This window comes from Pavona decussata, unplaced genomic scaffold (genome assembly GCF_977016875.1).
Source record: "Pavona decussata unplaced genomic scaffold, jaPavDecu1.1 SCAFFOLD_38, whole genome shotgun sequence".
NCBI classification, from domain to species: Eukaryota; Metazoa; Cnidaria; class Anthozoa; order Scleractinia; family Agariciidae; genus Pavona; species Pavona decussata.
Genome location: NW_028145460.1, coordinates 2438290 through 2456282, shown reverse-complemented (window position 1 = coordinate 2456282; position 17993 = coordinate 2438290). Strand labels below are relative to the sequence as shown.

Sequence of the window (17993 nt, the reverse complement as noted above, 5' to 3'; positions counted from 1 at the left end):
CATTTGCCTGTAAAGTGAATAGGTTTTTCCTCACTGATTGAATTGAAACGATATCACACTGATGCATCACAGGAAATTGTGTAAGTTTTGCAATAATCCTTTGCTAACACAACTCTCTGCTGCAAGTAGATTCTCGTAGAAAGATGTTCAACTGTCCGAAGCAGTGTTTAAAGTTCACTGTGACTGTCAGTGCAACGTTTATGTGAATACTAACTACGTGTGGTTGGAAGGATCTAGAGGTAATTAGTGATGCAAAATTTTTGGGAGACGTTGAAATCTATTTCGGTTAGTTTTGTGGTTTTGGTCGAACACAAGGAGTATGTCATGTGTTGAATTTTTACAGCGAAAAGGTGTAATCTGATTTCTTGTAGAAACCCTCCTCAAACACTGCAGTTCATATATGTTATGTTACATTCAATCAAGTCGTAAACAAAAAAGTCATTTTTTATTTAAAAATCCAAAGTTGTCGAACTGATTCATACTACGTTTCTTTTCTGTTGGTTCACGGCGGGCAGTTTCATTTTATAAGCGAGGTGATCGTTTATGTCGTTAAAACGTTGCAAATATCCTAAACAGTCTAAACGATTTTCACTGAATCAGTAATGTAATCAATTTACTCTGGCAGACAGAGCAGAAAAGCAGAATATATTAATTATAATTTAATTTTAATTTCTTCGTTTTTTATCACTGTGACCCATCAATTCGCTTCTTGGAGAAAGACTGTAAAAGTCTTACTTAATATGAAATCTTCCATGTTTTTGTTAGCATTATTAGCGATGACTTAAAGCGAACTCTCGTATTCTGAAACAATAACAATCTAACAGTTTCATTGTGCTATATATTAGAATGGAAAGTATAATCAATCAGTTGAGTCAGGATAAATGAAACATGCAGTAATATTTATATTTGTGTCCCATTCAAGAATAAATTTTACCGATAAAAGTAATATTCAATTGACACAGTTCAGTCACTTTTTAACAAATCGGCTCTACACGAAACAAAGAACGATATATATATTTCAAAGTTGTCTTTAGAAAATCTATTAAAATGAAATTAAATTTGCACAGTTCAGCCACCTTTCATAAACCAAACAATGAGAGAAAAACTGTCAAAATTTATTTTAATTATACTAAACAGATGTTTCTCAAGATTCAAAAACAGCCATCGATAACCTTAGTAATCACCTTACGCTTGTTCGAATCTCTCAATGTAGAAAGTGAGGCCAAGGAAGAGAAAAGCTTGACGCAACATACACCGCCTCGACTGGGAATTGCCGTCGTTTTTTCCTCAGACCCCAAAAGCGAACGGCAAGGTAAAAACAAGGAAAATTGGGGAGAGGGAGTACAAAACACATACAGGAAGGCAGGAAGAAGGAAGATACTTGCTTTTTTATGCTCATTAGGAATAATTATAGATTAAGCATAGCTGGTAAGAAAATTGGAACGCCGAGTGAACTAGACAAGCTTGAGAAGAGTAATCGTTATGTCGTGCACATGTAGTTTTACGAAATTAGCCCAGTCACATTGGTTTATGCTTTTGCACGATGTTAAGATATTGTCTGGTGAGAAGTTTAATATAAAACAATGCGTAGCTTATGTTTTTGTTGTTCAAAGTACTTTTGGTTTTCTGATAAGACGTTTAAAGGCTTCCACGTAGATGGTTTGCCTTAACATTGATCATACTGCCTTGTCTGGTTAGTTGCCAAATCACCCTTTCACCTGCTTTACAAAGGTACTATTTGTAGGCGGGTTAGTCTAGTGCATAGTGACCCATAGTGTGTCCGACGCAAACTGAATGTTTGTAGTTTGAGTTTGATCTGTGTCTTACGTCGTGTAGTTTCCTTAGTCTGTTCTTTATTAGCGACGCAAGCGAAAGCGAAAGTATTAGTATGGCGTAAGGGTTTTTCCAGTGCAAACGACAGTAACGTAAATGTGAAGCATAGGCATGAAAATAACAGAAATAAGGACAGCCATTCTTCTTATCTGAGTTCTCGAAGGGGTCACTGTTTCACAAGCACAAGCTCAAGAAAAGGAGCAGAATTTTTTTCCTCGCGCTTGCGTTTGCACATGTGCGTAGAGCCTGTTTTGACGTCGACATGTTGTGTTTAATACATGGGCTAACGCATTGGTCACTAATAAAACCCAGGCTTTAGACTAGAATCGTTATCCCACTGTGCTCTGCTAAATTATTACAGGGACTAGCATCCCATCCACTTGGACTTCAACGTTCACGCGTTTAATTGTATAAGTAAAGATTACGTGTGCCTTTCTTTTTCTGTTGCCTTGCCGGTAGAATTGTGGATTATTACCGAGAGACATTCGAGTTAATCACATTTCAAGACATCTTTCAATCAAAACCAAATACAATTCTTTTCAAAAAAACGTACAGATAACGTTTCTGCTTTGTATTTTCTTGTTGCCAAGCGCGTAGGGCAGCAATTATAAATGCGCTATATAACAACGTTCATGTTAATGTAAATAATGCGTCTTGTAGCTTCACGGCGTTATAGTGCTAACCTGGATTAAAGCCGACACGACCATACACTTGCAATACTTCCAGTCATATCCCACGACGTTATCCGACGACAACGGCGACGGCAACGGAAACGTTACTTGAAAATATTACTTCATTTTATTGGTGCTAATTCGCGATTATTTCAACCCTTTCTAAGTTGTAAAAAGAAGCGAACTACCCAGGAACCAAATTGGCAGGCGCAACGTTCGGGTTAGTAAGAAAGAAAATTAAAAATTCACCGTCGAGTGCTTACGTTCTCCACAAAACCTTAAATTTGGTCATTTTTCGTTGTTGCCTTGCAGAGGATGGCAAAGAAATATACCAAAATATTAAACGCACCTGCAGAGCGATTGTTTTTCCTCATTGTTTTGAGGAGTTGTCGTTGTCGTCACCGTCGTCGTTGCTTAAGTTCCCTGCTGTCCCCTGATGTTTTTCGACGAGAACAACAAAGAAAGAAAGTTACTTTTAGGTCTTCGTTGTTGAAATCTAGTCACAGTTAATAAAAACTAGCAAAGTAATCAGCTTACATTTATCAGTTTCGCTGCAGTCACGCCGTGGCCGTCGTCACTGGCTGTTCTGTCTTTTCACAGTGAAGTGCATGCGTTTCAGAAATTAATTGGAGGATTATAAAAGAAATAAACCCCTTTCCGGCTTGCTAGTATATCCTTTAAATTTTATAGTTGCCCTCGAAGCTTCGCTTCTCGGACAACTGTTTTTCTGACAGTCTTCAGCTTCGGGCGTTTAAACACTGCCGAGGACAAATAAACATGAATAAAGGTAATATATTTATTTTTATCAGCCGGTTGAAATAAATAGGTAGGTAATTCGATGGTATGGAAGATACCTTAATATTTGTGCATTATAAGTCTATTTTTCTCGCCCGCAGGTCTGCCTAAAGAGCGAAACAAATACGCAATGACTAGACATTTTTTTTTCATCCTCTTCTGTTTCCTGTCGATTTTCGTTGTGGAAAGTGTGAACGCCACTTCCAAAATCGATCTCTACATTGGCGGATTTTTCGGAGTCAACATAAAAGATGGCGCATGGAGCTCAGCCGCCCTTATTCCCGCGTTAGAAATGGCGCTTGATCACGTCAACAACGACTCCAACATCCTAGCGGACTATCAGCTGAAATATGTGTGGCGTGACTCGAAGGTGAGGACTAAGTTAATGTGAATGTAGATTGTCGTTCAACGGTGTATAGTTTATAAAGTAGTCTAGATAAAGAGCCTATGACCTGGAGCCTATATCTCTCGTACTAAGCCTTGTTAGAAGAAATAACCTTATCTTCTACAACATTCCTGAAGAAGAGAAAGAATGTATCGCTAAGACAGGAGATTTACACCTTTTTGGAGGAAAAATTAGATATGAGAGAAGAAGAAGTCAGCGACACTTCTATCGAGAGGAAGCATCGCCTGGGGAGGAAGAAAGAAGATAACAAGCTGCGTCTGGTCATTGTGAAATTTAGTTTCCATAAGGATAAAGACCGTATACTCTCTAATGCTCGCAAATTGGCAGGCACAAGCTATGGAATTTCGCAAGATTTTCCGCGAGAAATTGTCAACATTCGGAAAGGATTGATTAAAGTTACGAAAGAAGCGAAGAAGGAGGGATGCCAGGCAAAATTAAATTATGACAAACTTTACATCGACGGCCAAAGATCTGAAAGATACAGACCAAGTTTAATTGAGAGATATATATGCTCACAAATTAGCAAGCGCAGGCTATGGAATTTCGCAAGACTTCCGCAAGAAATTGTCAACATTCGGGAAGGATTGATTAAAGTTACGAAAGAAGCGAAGAAGGAGGGATGCCAGGCAAAATTAAATTATGACAAACTTTACATCGACGGCCAAAGATCTGAAAGATACAGACCAAGTAAAAGAAAATAATCTTCAAGACGCGATCGCCGAAACAGTTTAATTTCTATTTATTTTTTTTGCTTTTTCCACGTGCTTTGAATCAGGACCAAAACCAAGTATTTATTTTATATATTTGTGTATTCTTGATATTATTATTATTATTATTATTATTATTATTATTATTATTGTAGTTGTATGTATACTTGTAGTCTCACTTTTCTTCTTAGATATTGAGAAAGGGCTAGCAATTTTGGTGTATTTATTTTGGAACCTGGGGAAGTTTAGATTAAATATTGGATGTCTAAAATAACTATATCTTCCTTGAATGTCAGAGGCTTGGTTAACAGCAAAAAAAGAAGGGAAATATTTCAGTGGCTCAAAAAGAAAAACGTCTCAATTTACACCTTACAAGAGGCTCATTGTACAACAAACTATACTCTGGGGTTTGGGAGGCTGAATGGGGCTGCACAGTTCTTTTCAGCGGCGTGGCAAGCAACAAAGCAGGTGTCAAAGTTTAAAATAAAAGTTTCAGACACAGATCTTTGTTACTTTTGCCAAAAAGCTTAGGAAACGCTTATCCACCTGTTCTGGGATTGCCCGGTAACAAATGCCTTTTGGAAAAACGTATAATATTTGTTGTTTTCAGTTAACCTGGTACAAACCTCTGACATTTAAAAAAAACTTGAATGCTTAGGTCTCACAGAAGAAAACGTAGAAATTATAGTAAATCATTGCCTACTTCTGACCAGATACTATATTCATTGTTTTAAGCACAAGGATTCCAAACTGCCTATACTTGAACACATTTATCAGATTAAAGCAGGAACGCAGAAAGATTTTAAACAGAAGTGGTATAAAATACTTCAGTCACTGTGACTAATTGAACGACTTCTCCTGTTTTTTTTGTTATGACAAGACAAATAGGTTCCTATCAAAAAATCAACTTTTCCTTTTTTTACTGCTGACGCAATATCCCTTGTTTGTTATCTTGTCACCTTTGTCTTTGCTAGTCAAGTGTAAGTAGTTTTATCGTTTTTACATAATATTAACATTGTATGGTAAACCTTGGAAGCAGTGTATTTTCTTGTATTCTTGTATTGTGTTTGCAATAAAACAATTAAGCCTTGGAGAAAAAAACTTTCCCAAGAAGATTTATTTTTAGAATGGATCATTGGGAACCTTTGAATCGCCTACAGTTGAAATAAATCTACTGGGAAAAGGGTTGACTCAAGGAATTAATCAGATAGATAGAGACTCCTTGTTATGGGATGCTGACTAGCCGATTGATCAGAGAAGGCTTGAAAGCCAGTGACACAGGGTGCTGATCAGTTTATCCCGCCATGCTGTAGGTTGAAATAGACCATTCAACGTTTCAAAGACTGTTGCGCGAAATAGGTAGGTCGTTGGAGCCCTTGGTAACCAGTCTGTACGGACTCCTTGTCTTGGAAGGTAGATGCTTACTAACTCAAATTCAATTTTTGTTGTTTTTCAAATAGTTTTCTTTCGCTTTTAGTGTGAAAGTGGAGCAGGGATCCGAGCTATGCTTGATCTGATCGACAAACCACCGCATAAGATTGTTTTCTTGGGTCCTGGATGTTCGGTAGCAACCACGCCAGTTGCCGAAGCCGCGCCGTATTGGGAAGCAGTGCAGGTGAGTTTTATCAAACGTACAGAAACAGTTTTAGTGCATCGATTGAGTAAATTCTGAATTGCTATGGTTTTTAAATCGGTTCACACAGTACCATCCACGTGGTCTTCACTGCAATTTTCAAAGATTGATATTATTTCAGAGAAGTTTAAAAGGATTGAAGATTGTTAATGACGAGAGCATGTCCAAATATAGATATTCAGAAGGTAAAAATGAATCGTTAAATTAAGCACAGCTTTTCTTTGTTTCTTTTTTAGATCGGCTACAGCACGTCGTCACCATTGTTTTCAAACAAGGAAAAATTCCCTTTCTACTTTAGAACCAGCACTTCAGAAACGATGGAAAACCCATCAAGAGTGGCGCTACTCAAGCATTTTAAATGGAAAAAGGTCGCCTTGATTGTGCAAAACCTTGACATTTATGTGTTGGTAAGGATTCTAAACCGCTATCGGTCAGTAAGAGCTGTGGATACATGTTCCAACATTAAACTTCATAAATAATTTATCGAGAAAACAGGTATTGAGAGGTTTTATTCGCCAATGGTTTACCCCAATATAAAATGGTGCATTTTGCCACGACAGGGTATATTTACAGCCTACCGAAAGACAACTTAGCTTATTGACGCATAGATATCTATCTCGTCTTAAATTAACAGTAATAGCTGATTTTTCCGCCAAGTTCAACAAAGACAGAAAACTACGCTCTGTGATATAAAACGATTAATAATCAGCTAGACAGTGCTCTCATTGCCAGAGTCAAAATCAAGAGTTTTGCTATTTGTTTAGCGTCTAGAGTCTAAAGAAAAAATCTTTACAAATGAAAGTTGTCGATCAATTTTTTCCATAACTGGTGTTTGTTTTTTTGACATTTTGAGTAGAAATTTTAGGTTTTTTGCGGTTGCGAACTTTAAGTGGTTTAGTAAGGAACTGAGAGCGAACTGAACAAAAATGTATATCACCTCGGAAATTATTTCTAAGAGAAAAGGTAATCGAGGAAAACCCCAATTCCATCTGTTCTCTCTGTTTTAATTTTTACATAGACAAAAGAAGAGCTCATTCCAATGTTGGAGGAATCGAATATCACTATAATTGCAGCGGAAAGCTTTAAAAATGACCCATCTTCATCCGTCAAGTACCTACTAAAGGTAAAGTGGCATCAGCGAATGTATATTATTTCTACTTATGTAACACGTCCCCATGTAGGAAAAAGGCGTCTTTCAAAATGATATGCCTATGTTCATTTCGTGCCTTTTAAACTAATTTAAACTAATTAAATGAAGGATTTTAGTTAGGAAAGTTAAGTAAAATCTAAAAAAGTGTATCGTAAAACAAAGTGCTGAGTAAACTCATGTGTAGACTTATCTCGGACTTGTTATGGTGCAAAATGGTACCACAGTGGGAATCAACGGGTGCTAAATCCAATTTGAAGCTATTTAAACAAATGGCACAGAGGACACGAGCTTACAACGGATCGTTTCAGTGGAAGTCTGCTCGGATTAAACTACCCTGAATTTTTCTGGAACTGTGTCTACGCGAACTTATGGAACATAAAACAAAAAAAATCGAAACAGAGAACATAAAATAAATTGTGTCAGAGAAACTTGTTCCCAGCTATGGTGTTCAAAAAGGAGTCTGATAAATCTGGTTTAGTTTTCAAAACTATCACTTTATCGTGCCCTAGATGGTGTATATTCAGGTCTTTTGTATGCATTTCGTCATCCTCTCCTTTCAAGTTTTACGGAATATTTTTCTATTCATTTAGAAAAGAGATGCAAGGATTATCATTGGTTTGATGTACGAGGACATGTTCAGAAAAGCTATGTGTACGGTAGGAATGAAGAATTCATCAAGACTTAGAGATACGTGTGCACTTACTTATTTTACACTACTTCTTCAGAAAGACTTGTTGAATAGTACTTTGTCTAAGTTGCATAAGCTTTCTTGGACGAGCTCTTAGTCTAAATTGGAGAGTATGTGATTTTTGGGCAGATATTTGAGAAACATTCAATAAAGAAGTACGAAGCATGGGTGTGCGTACCAAAGTGTTTGTAGCGGGATGGGGTGGGTAGACTGATTTGGAAAGGTCAATACCCTTAACTGCAAGAGAACATTATGCACAACTGGCAGTTTATAATCCGGGTTCAATGAAAACCACTTTTAAATTATGATCATTAAATTATCATCATATCATATCATATCATATCATATCATATCATATCACATCACATCACATCACATCACATCATATCATATCATATCATATCATATCATATCATATCATATCATATCATATCATATCATATCATATCATATCATATCATATCATATCATATCATATCATATCATATCATATCATATCATATCATATCATATCATATCATATCATGAAAGATGTCGCATTCAATAAGCCATAAGCAGAACTTGAAACGATGTTCTTTCGTACATTCGGTGGATACTTCAAAGACTGAGCCTTAGGAAACGAGCCCGACAACATACTGTCGTGACTTGTGTCAACGACAGTTTCTTCTTAAACCAATTTACACGTCCATATGTTATGGTGATCGGTTGCTTACCAACAGGTTTACAAAGAGAAAGTCTACGGGGCCAAGTATGTGTGGATCATAGTCGGTTGGTACAATGATGATTGGTGGCAAAAACAAGACGTGGAATGCGAGGCAGAGCAGTTGATAGAAGCTGCTGCAAGTATGATAGAAACTCTTCCACTGCCACTCAGCACATCAACAAAGCCCACAATTTCCAACAGGGTAAGTAAGGTAGATTTTTTTTAGAAAAACGGCACGAAATGCTGTATTCAACGAGGGTGCATGAGAATGGGAACAAAATATACTTTTCTCGGTAGTTTTGGATGCATTCTTTCGTTTCCGGGTCTAGTTATCGTTTACTCGATGAAGTTTACTTTTAAATTGCATCTTTCTATTTTAAAGTGAATTCGTCATATTAACACATTGCAAATTCAACAAGTTTTTTTTAAAGTGCTTTAATTAAAATTGAGAATGAGATTGAATGCATATGTCACCATAACGACATACAGTTGTATATGGTTTCGTGGCTGTGATCACACTTGTCGAGGATTTCGGCGCTTTAACGTTTCACAAAGCACCACACGACCGCCTTGAACTGTTATTTGAATGCAGGGAGATGGAGTATCTTGCCTTAATCGCCTCTTGGTTCAACATAAAAAGTTTCAACTCTAACTTTGAGTTAGACGACTTAGCCTCAATCACTCTTTATACATTTACTTCTCGTTCCTCAGACCGCTCTACAGCTGAAGACAGAGTACGAGGAGCGTCTCCAAAGACTGAACTATACATACAACAGTTATGCTGCTTCTACTTATGATGCTACTTGGAGCGTAACTCTGATGCTGAACAATTCTATTCCTCTACTGCGAGAAAAAAACAGAACGTTGGAAAACATGACTTACCGCGATGCAGAGGGAGCTAAGATTATGAGAGATATTCTATTTCGCACAGACTTCTGGGGCATGTCGGTATGTACATCTAGTAGAATTTGTTCACCTTCAGTGAAGTGGTCTGAGAAAGAGCTCGCTTGTTTGGGTTTTGCGTGAATACCTCGTACGAGCAGTGATCAACGCTTTTCGCCTCGTTCATGAAACTACCAGGTTCGCAATGCGCATGACAAGCGCGCAAAAACCAAGCAAGCAAGCCTGTGAATAGGCTTTCAACTTTCCATCATAAACTACAACTTTTTTCTCCAAGTCCCAACGAGGACACTGCATGTTTTTTAGCATCCATCGCGACCAATCTGCTTAATCAACCACAGGTCACCGAATCAAGAAGAGATTGTGAAAAAAAAAAAAAAAACAACAAAAAAAAAAAAACAAACAAACCAAAACCTCGCAAGATTTGATCTGAAGTTGAAGTTGTATTTTTCATCCACCACCTCGCAGCTCGAATAGTCAAAGTTTACAGAAGGTAGGAAGTTAGGAAGTTTGACGAGAAAACGTTTCCTCTTTCTCGCTTTAGTGATTTTATTGCAAAGGAATAATACTTGTTTGTTCTTTACTGATCTTACAGCGGCAAAGAGTCGGATTCACTAGTTTAAGAAACGTTTAGACTGTGGAAATGCTCTAACAATGCAAAGTTATGAAGAAACTCTACTTTAAATTGCCAAAACTCCCACTTTAATGACGCCAACTCAGAGATCACTTATTGCTACGCGACGAGGAAATAGTTTAGATTGCGGTTGAAGTAAACAGTTCATGTGGAAGGCGACTAGTATCAGAGTATTGCTAAAAATGTAGTAATGGAGGGGAAAGTGTTTAGCATTGAAAACAATATCAGCTGGTAGTGTATTTTCATCAGTAAATGTTGCTGAACAAAGCTGTTGTTTGTATGTTATCTGGTATGCAACACCAGTTAAATTTTACTGCGACGGGACTAAAATTTATCAATAGTTCAACGATGAATACAACTTAGAATATTCTTACCACTTTATTGTTATTATTATTATTATCTTACCACGAATGAGAGTAACGTGAGATAACGCTATAAATATATAAACAAGAATCAAACTAACGTATATAATAAAACGTTTACAGGGTCACGTGACATTTGATCAAAATGGAAACAGAGAAACAATTGTGCAAATTACACAGAACAGACGTAAGTGTACAAAAATGTAAAGAATAATGCATTGTTATGTAAGATAAATAAAGTCCTTGTCTTAAAACCTGTTTGAATGAGTGGCACGAAATTTCTCGCAGCTTGATGAGAGTAACTATCAATATCTAATTCACTAATAAGAGGGCTGACTCCTCTGGATGTTGACTTTAGGGAACGCTAGTAAGATCTTCACGTTTAGCTGCAGGAGAATGTACAATTTCACTCCAGTATGCAGGACAAAGGGAATTAAGAGCGACTCTCACTAAGATTATCGTATTCAAGTTTCAAATTAGATTTCGCTGATAACTCTTCCATCAACTTCTCTTGGCAAGTAGGTAATAATTATGAAATACGAACGGAGAAATTTAACTTCCTTAAAACTTTCTGATTCGAACTTTTCGCACCCCGGGCTGTGCTCGATACCCAGTGGCGAGATAGTGAATTTTGCAAGACTTGCAGCTGTTAGTTCTGGAGAAAACAGATAATTCAAGACTCATAATTCGCTAGTAATAAATGATGACCTTTCACGTTTATAATATCATAAATTTGAAGAGTTATCAGCGAAATCTATTTCAAGAGGAAAATTGAATATGAGCATCTTAGAGAGAGTTGCTCTTAAATTGCAAATGATCTCCAAAATCGAACGTCATAAATTTGACTGTCATTCGCGATCTAGGAACGTTATAATTGGTGAACTCCCAAGTATTTTCTTTTCTCTTTAGGTGGCGTAAAGAAAGTTGTTGCTACGATTGATGTTCGGGACGGAAAGCTTAATCTTTATAACGAGAGCTTTGAATGGGAAGGTAATAATTTATAGTTCTTTCTTGATTAAGTTTGTTTGGTATGACACCTTGAGGAGGATGGAAGCTTTTATGCAGATGTAATTTTAGATAATAAAAAAGTCGACTGAGTGATGATAGATTATCTTAGTTATACTCGTATCGGATCCTAGGGGTATGTATAACTCGTTCAACAGCTAGAGATTCAACAAATTTTTTCACCACGACTTCATTTTTTGCTCGGTATCCATTAGACACACTTTAGGTAGTTTAGTGAGAATCAGTCGATAGGTGTTGGAGTTATCCTATCTTGTGGCCTGGAAAGTTGCAGAAAAGTGTTCTACGTGTCTTTCATAGAAACCTTGCAACTTTGTCGCCAAACTGAATTCAATTTGACTCTTTGTTGAGCTACACACCTTTTCTTTACCTTTTCTTTTTTTTCTTCCTTTCCTTTTTTTTTTCTTCTTTAAAAAAAAAAAAATTTAATTGGAAATTTCAATCAGTACCCTTAACTTCTATGGTTTATCCAATAGTTCTAGGAAGCCTATAGTTAATAAGCCCCCGGCTTCTATATAGGCTTCCTAGCCTTTAACACATTTAATATTGTAAATAGTCAAGTATGAATATTGTAATAGTAAGAATATTGTGTGTCGTCTATAATGTATTTATGTTGTATTTTTTTTGTTAATGGCAAATAAATTGAATTGAATTGAATTGAATTGAATTTTGGGTTACAGCCAGTCCAAGGTGGTGGCCGTTTAGATGAAGTCTCATCCCCCCCTAAGCAGCCCATAACTAGCAATATTTTAAAATTTCATCTGGTCGGAACTATAAAAAAATGAGTGGGTATACCACGGTGTTCATTTTGCAAAAGTTTACTTGCAAGATAAAGCAATTTACCAAATTGTAGGATTTCTTTTGCGTGTCATAGGACTTTGAGTGAAATGCATTTTAAAGCTCTTTAAAGTGTCCGCCATTTTTCTGACAGGGGGTCATGTACCAGTTGACGGTGTCACGATAATTCAAAAGCTGTCCCAGGATGCTCCGAGCACAACCATTGTATTCTATGTGCTTTCCTCCCTTGGAATGTTATTTTGTTTATGCTGTCTGCTGCTCAACTTCGTTTACCGGAAACACAGGTGAGTAGATCATAATTAAAATTGTTTTAAACTGGCTAATCGTATAACGCAGTTCCAGAGTTTTGATTTGTCTAGCAGCCATGGTAGATGATCCATTATACCACGCCCCCAAAATATGAAAATATGGTAAGAATACGCACCAGGAGGGAAAGAAAATACATGTATCACTAAATAGCAAGATTAAGCGATTTTTCGTTGTTGTTTTTTAATAAAACAATTATCCCACTTGTACTCGTTTGATACGAGATGATTGTAGCCAACTCAACGCTGCGCATTTTCTTGGCTATCTATCATATTGTATCCAACGCACGCTCGAGGAATAATTGTTAATTAGAATTTATGATATTATGTAAACGTATATGATGTGGGTTAAGCTCTTTTTTTAAAATTAATGTACATAAACCGTTATTACCGCAAGGTGCCTTCTCAAAGTGGTCGATAATTAATCACATACATTACTCGTTACAAGATTTCTTTCACATGTTACACGATTCAAAGACTTCCGCACCTATTTTGCATATTCAACCAATGACACAATTCGTAAAAGGTACGGTGATATTGGAGTCATATCCATGCTACTTTTAAAAAGCCCCGGTAAAATTCAAAATTAACGTCAGCGCAAGGTGCATACAAAATGCTATATTCATGCCTTCGAGGAACCGTTCTGTAGCTTATTTACTAATTGGGAATCTTAAATCTTTCCCCATAGGTTTATACGGATGTCATCCCCGAAGTTCAACAATATCACAGTGGTAGGATGTTTGCTGTGTTACTCGGAGGTATTCGTATCAGCATACAGCAGCTCCACCTCAGCAACACACGATCCTTCACTTTGTTATGTAAGGCCTTTTTCCACATCTAAATATGTTCTGGTCATTCTTGGCTAGTATGGGATCGAGGCACTAGAAAGGGAGAAGGAAGAGGGGCACAAGCGCGAAGCGAGGGGAGCGCGGAGGGGAGGGCAAAGGCCTTTCCTTCCCTCTCCTCTTTTTCCTCCCGCCGCTCCACGCTCTTATCACGCACACTGCGCGCGCGTCCGATTTCCTATTCTTGTAACTGACACGCAGGCTAAGACCGTTCTAAGCTTTGATTATACAAAGGTGACACCTTTCATTGGACGTTACATGAAATAGCATCTTAACAGTAATAGCCATTAACAAAAAATAATTTCGATATTGCACGACCTTTTCCGTGTTTATGTTTGCCTGTAAAACAATTTCGATTACTATGGTACTTTCTCAGTGTTGTTTCCAAACGCAATTAGCGTTCGGAAAATAACTGAAAATTGTTTTCTTGCGCAGCTAAGTGATTGCTTTTTTTAGCAAAGAGCTATCTGAATTTGCAGCATATACTTCCTTGAAAAAGGATTGCGGATTGCACGTTTTAGTATGTCAACCTTATGTTAACAAATACACAAATATATTTCTTACCCTTTACACATGACTTTAGATCAGTGCCTGTCTGCTGACCACTGGTTTCACTTTGGCATTTGGGGGCATCTTAGTCAAAACCTGGAGAGTGTACAAAATTTTCACAAATAACCAGATGAAAAGAGAGGTGAGAAATGTACAAAAAAGTTGCATTATTTTCTTTATGGCATGCATTTTACTTTACCTACGCCAAAAAACAGAAGGAGAAGATAGTTTTAGGCCATGCCCCGATGTCCAGTTTGCATCAACACCAGGATAATGGAAAGGGCATAGTGCACGTTTACGTACAATCGAAGCGTCGTAGTTATGTATGTTTTTAATTTATTCAAACCTTGATATGCAATTCGCGAAGTTATTTGTATGCAAGTAAGTGTTTAAAACATGTGCTAGATTATTTTCATGTAAACTAGTTGTACACTTATTAAACTTTGCAAATAAGTGAAGTGTACTTATCATCACCATCACCACCACCACCACCACCATCATCATCATCATCATCATCATCATCGTCGTCGTCGTCATCACCACAACCACCACCAGTCCTTATTCGCACCAAGGAACGCATAATGCCTCTCGGTTTCTTGTACCCATCGATGCGACTGAGGGAGTGACCGGCTTACTGCAGAACTGCCACAACGGCTATTGGTCAGATTGTTAAGAGCTCCTACCAGAGACCTTCACAGATACCGTAGCGAACTCAGGACATAAATGACATGCTACTCCCTTTTCTATTATTGCCATTCCTATCTCCCACGAAGAAGACGTTGGGAAGGGGGGGGGGGGGGGGGTAAGTACTTATTAAAACTAAATTTGTACTTTATTGCATTTGTGTCCATGTATGGGCTAACCCATACATTATTGTTTTCACGACAATCATCATAATAATCCTATCGGCTTTTTGTATCCTTTTCAGATTGGTAAACTGAGTAACATAAGCCTTTTGCTCAGACTCTGCGCTGGCTGGTTCATTGACATTATCATCTTATCAACTTGGGCAGCCATCGATCCGATGACAATAAAACTACAGATGATTGACGAGCAGGTAAATCAACCCATTACTTTTTGATTAAATGTCTAGCTGTTAATGACCGTTGCTTTGAAAGAAACGGAATCGAATGTTTCCTTGAACAATCAAATCACTCAAGTAGACCTTTATTACGTTGATTTAAAATTTGATGGAGGTCAGCTAACGGAAAAACCATTGACACTTTTGGAAAGAGCACTTTAAAATTAGTAAAAAGGCCAAGTTTGAAAGTCTGGTCTTTAAAAATAACGAAGGTATTGATGGTTTGCATGTGACGTCATGGCGGCCATGTTGGTGGGCAGGAACAGTGAGATTTTTCTCCTCAGGGAGTTACCTGCCATTTTTATGCAAACCTTGTGAACAAATTTTCCTTGGTTTTGTCCACCAACATGGCGGCGATGCAAACCACCTCTAGTTCTGCGAATTTAAGAATTTTTGCAGACGTTTATACGAAGACGGGCACAACTTGCTCCGTTTCCATGCAAAACGTCTATAAAATTTTCACACTTAACGAAACAGTCAATATCAATGGTCTGCCGGCACCAAAATTTTAAATTACGGTGATAAAGGTCTATTGGATCAGTGAAATGTTTCTTTTTTTTTTTTTTAATTGCACCTCAACCGAGCACGCTAAAGGTTTAAAATTGGTCGAAGACAACAAACGATACTGTTTAAGCCATAATAGTATTGATAATAAACTTTTTACATATTAGTTTCTCAAAGTCATTAATAACTGATGCAAAGAATACATAGGAAACACTACCGTGAGGTTTTGAAATGTGCCTTAATTGTCGTAAAATTTGGTGAACTTTTGCCGCTTTGAATTTCTCCAAGAGTTATTAATGGGTGGAGAAGCCATATCAAACACTCGAACAAGTGTTCCAACCGATTTGCAAACACATTGAAATTCGGTTGCGCCTCGTTTTTTCAACCCACTTCTCGGAGTTGGTAATCGGACGAAACACTCCTCCTGTGTTTGACATATTACGTGAAACAATGAGGCGGAGTTAAGACATTCTGGCTGAAGAAGACTGGTCAACTTAACTTAGTCGGTACAAATGAAACGAACGTACTTACCTCGACTTTTCAAGCAGCGATAACCTCGCATCTTTCATCTTGAGCAGTTGCCAGAAGAGTAAAAAGCTCAATATTCACCTCATGCTCACGCTTTTTTGTCACCGGCCTCTGATCATTGACAATGTGAAAACACTTTTGATTTGCAAATGAACTATCGAGTTGAATTGAATAATCGGAGTCAAAATTCTCACACCGCCCTTCAATTGTCAATGTGTTCAGGATCAGTAACCTGTGGTACTTTGGGCACTGTACACAAATTAACAATTATTTCGCATAATTTGTATCCTCGTTTGATACTTCTGTGCCCTTGAATCCTGATGAACCGTTAATCGCGATCCGCGCTCCCTGTACATGTTCATTTTTATATAAGTACGATGATACCGAAATATAACTTCACGAACGTGTTGTATTCTGTTGCCTGTATTATTGACAATCAATCAGTAACCACTCGGATTGAAACTTCGCACCTTTGTACTTGTATTAAGTTAAATATGCACATTCATTTTGTTGTTCAGATTGTTCAGCATATTCAAAGACATTTTTCCGCAACTTGTTCTTTAGTGTTATCAACACATTCAAAAACCGGTGGAAAGATGACTGGGGTCGAGACTCAGGGCTGGGGGAGGGCGATTCCCACATCCAAACCAAGTCGAATAGCAAAACTTAACATTTTGGCTTGAAGAAAGAGAAAGATTATACGAACGAGGACTTCGAAATGGTTGAGTTATAGGCCAAGTCTCCCACACTGTATTCTTAAAGGGGCATTGTCATGGCGATTTTGCTGTTTTTTGGTCAAAATTGCTCAAATATTTGACGAAAAAAACTTTGTGCTAATATGAAATTGCTCTTAGAACACCGCGAAGAAAATGTTAAGGGATTTCTGCAAGGAAGAACTGACTCTAATCAGTTTTTAGCGAATTCTCTAAAATACACAGGGAGAACTTGAAAAAATTGGCCAATTTTTTAAAGTTGCAATCCATTTCCATCCTAGCAATCCGCAGCCAATTTTAACTAATACTTCTTCCTGTGCATTAGTAGGGTTATTGTTAACAGAACTAAGCCATTATTTTAACGATTCCATCCATTCAAATATGTTTTATGGGCACTGAGAGTGACAATAAAAATAGGTGGCACTGCCCCTTTTTAAAAGGGTGCCATCAGCCTTGTCTCCAGTCTTCCTTGGTGCAAACCCAGACAGGCAGCCTGGGCCACTCGATAAGCGCGAATAGGCCTGGGAACGAGGCTGGGGGTGCCAGCTAGAGCAAGAAGCCAAAACGAGCATAATCCATGCACGCGTACGCTTGTACGAAGGTCGGGATGATTGGTCACCAACGCGTCTTTGTAGACAGAAGTTTCCGGCTACATTAAGATGATATCCAAACATCCTCTCTTAAAGATTCATTTTAAACTCTCTTACTCTTTTTCAGAGTGACAGCAGTGACGATGACGTCATAGTAGAGCTCCAAATATATCGATGTACCTCGGAATATCACATGACCTGGGTCATGTCAATCTGCGGCTTGAAAGGAATTTTGTTGATGTTCGGTGTGTTTCTCGCCTGGGAAACGAGAAACGTCCATTATCCCGCCCTGAACGATTCCAAGAACATTGGATTGGCGGTGTATAACGTTTTCATGTTCTCTTGTCTGGCGCTTGTGGTGGAGTTTGTGGTTACATACCCTCCTCTTGAGATGCTGGTTGGAAGATCGATCACATTCGTTGGCACCACGTCTACAATTTGTCTTCTGTTTGTACCAAAGGTGAGAACAGGTTTATAACTCAGTTTTCAGCAGACGGATTTTTTGTGTTCAAAAGTAAAGTGTGCTAGTATTGTGGTGAGAGGGAACTCAAAAAGATGGTAAATTTTTAAATATA

The 17993-nt window shown here is 37.8% G+C and overlaps 1 protein-coding gene across 4 annotated transcripts in view; it reads left to right on the top strand.

Annotated features, from left to right (window-relative positions):
* LOC146483582 (gamma-aminobutyric acid type B receptor subunit 1-like) overlaps window positions 1-17993 on the top strand; it is a 33579-nt gene that overhangs the window by 12775 nt on the left and 2811 nt on the right. For 3 of the 4 annotated variants that reach the window (XM_085105769.1, XM_085105770.1, XM_085105767.1), the window contains 14 exons: window positions 3401-3669; window positions 5890-6027; window positions 6282-6452; window positions 7064-7168; window positions 7786-7851; window positions 8603-8788; window positions 9298-9534; window positions 10606-10669; window positions 11392-11472; window positions 12437-12587; window positions 13297-13426; window positions 14037-14144; window positions 14931-15059; window positions 17546-17878. In XM_085105769.1, coding sequence (XP_084961895.1) covers window positions 3401-3669; window positions 5890-6027; window positions 6282-6452; window positions 7064-7168; window positions 7786-7851; window positions 8603-8788; window positions 9298-9534; window positions 10606-10669; window positions 11392-11472; window positions 12437-12587; window positions 13297-13426; window positions 14037-14144; window positions 14931-15059; window positions 17546-17878 — 2168 coding nt within the window. Of the gene's footprint in view, window positions 1-46; window positions 81-3400; window positions 3670-5889; window positions 6028-6281; window positions 6453-7063; window positions 7169-7785; window positions 7852-8602; window positions 8789-9297; window positions 9535-10605; window positions 10670-11391; window positions 11473-12436; window positions 12588-13296; window positions 13427-14036; window positions 14145-14930; window positions 15060-17545; window positions 17879-17993 lie in introns of those variants that run through there. The other variant, XM_085105768.1, reaches the window with a different exon arrangement.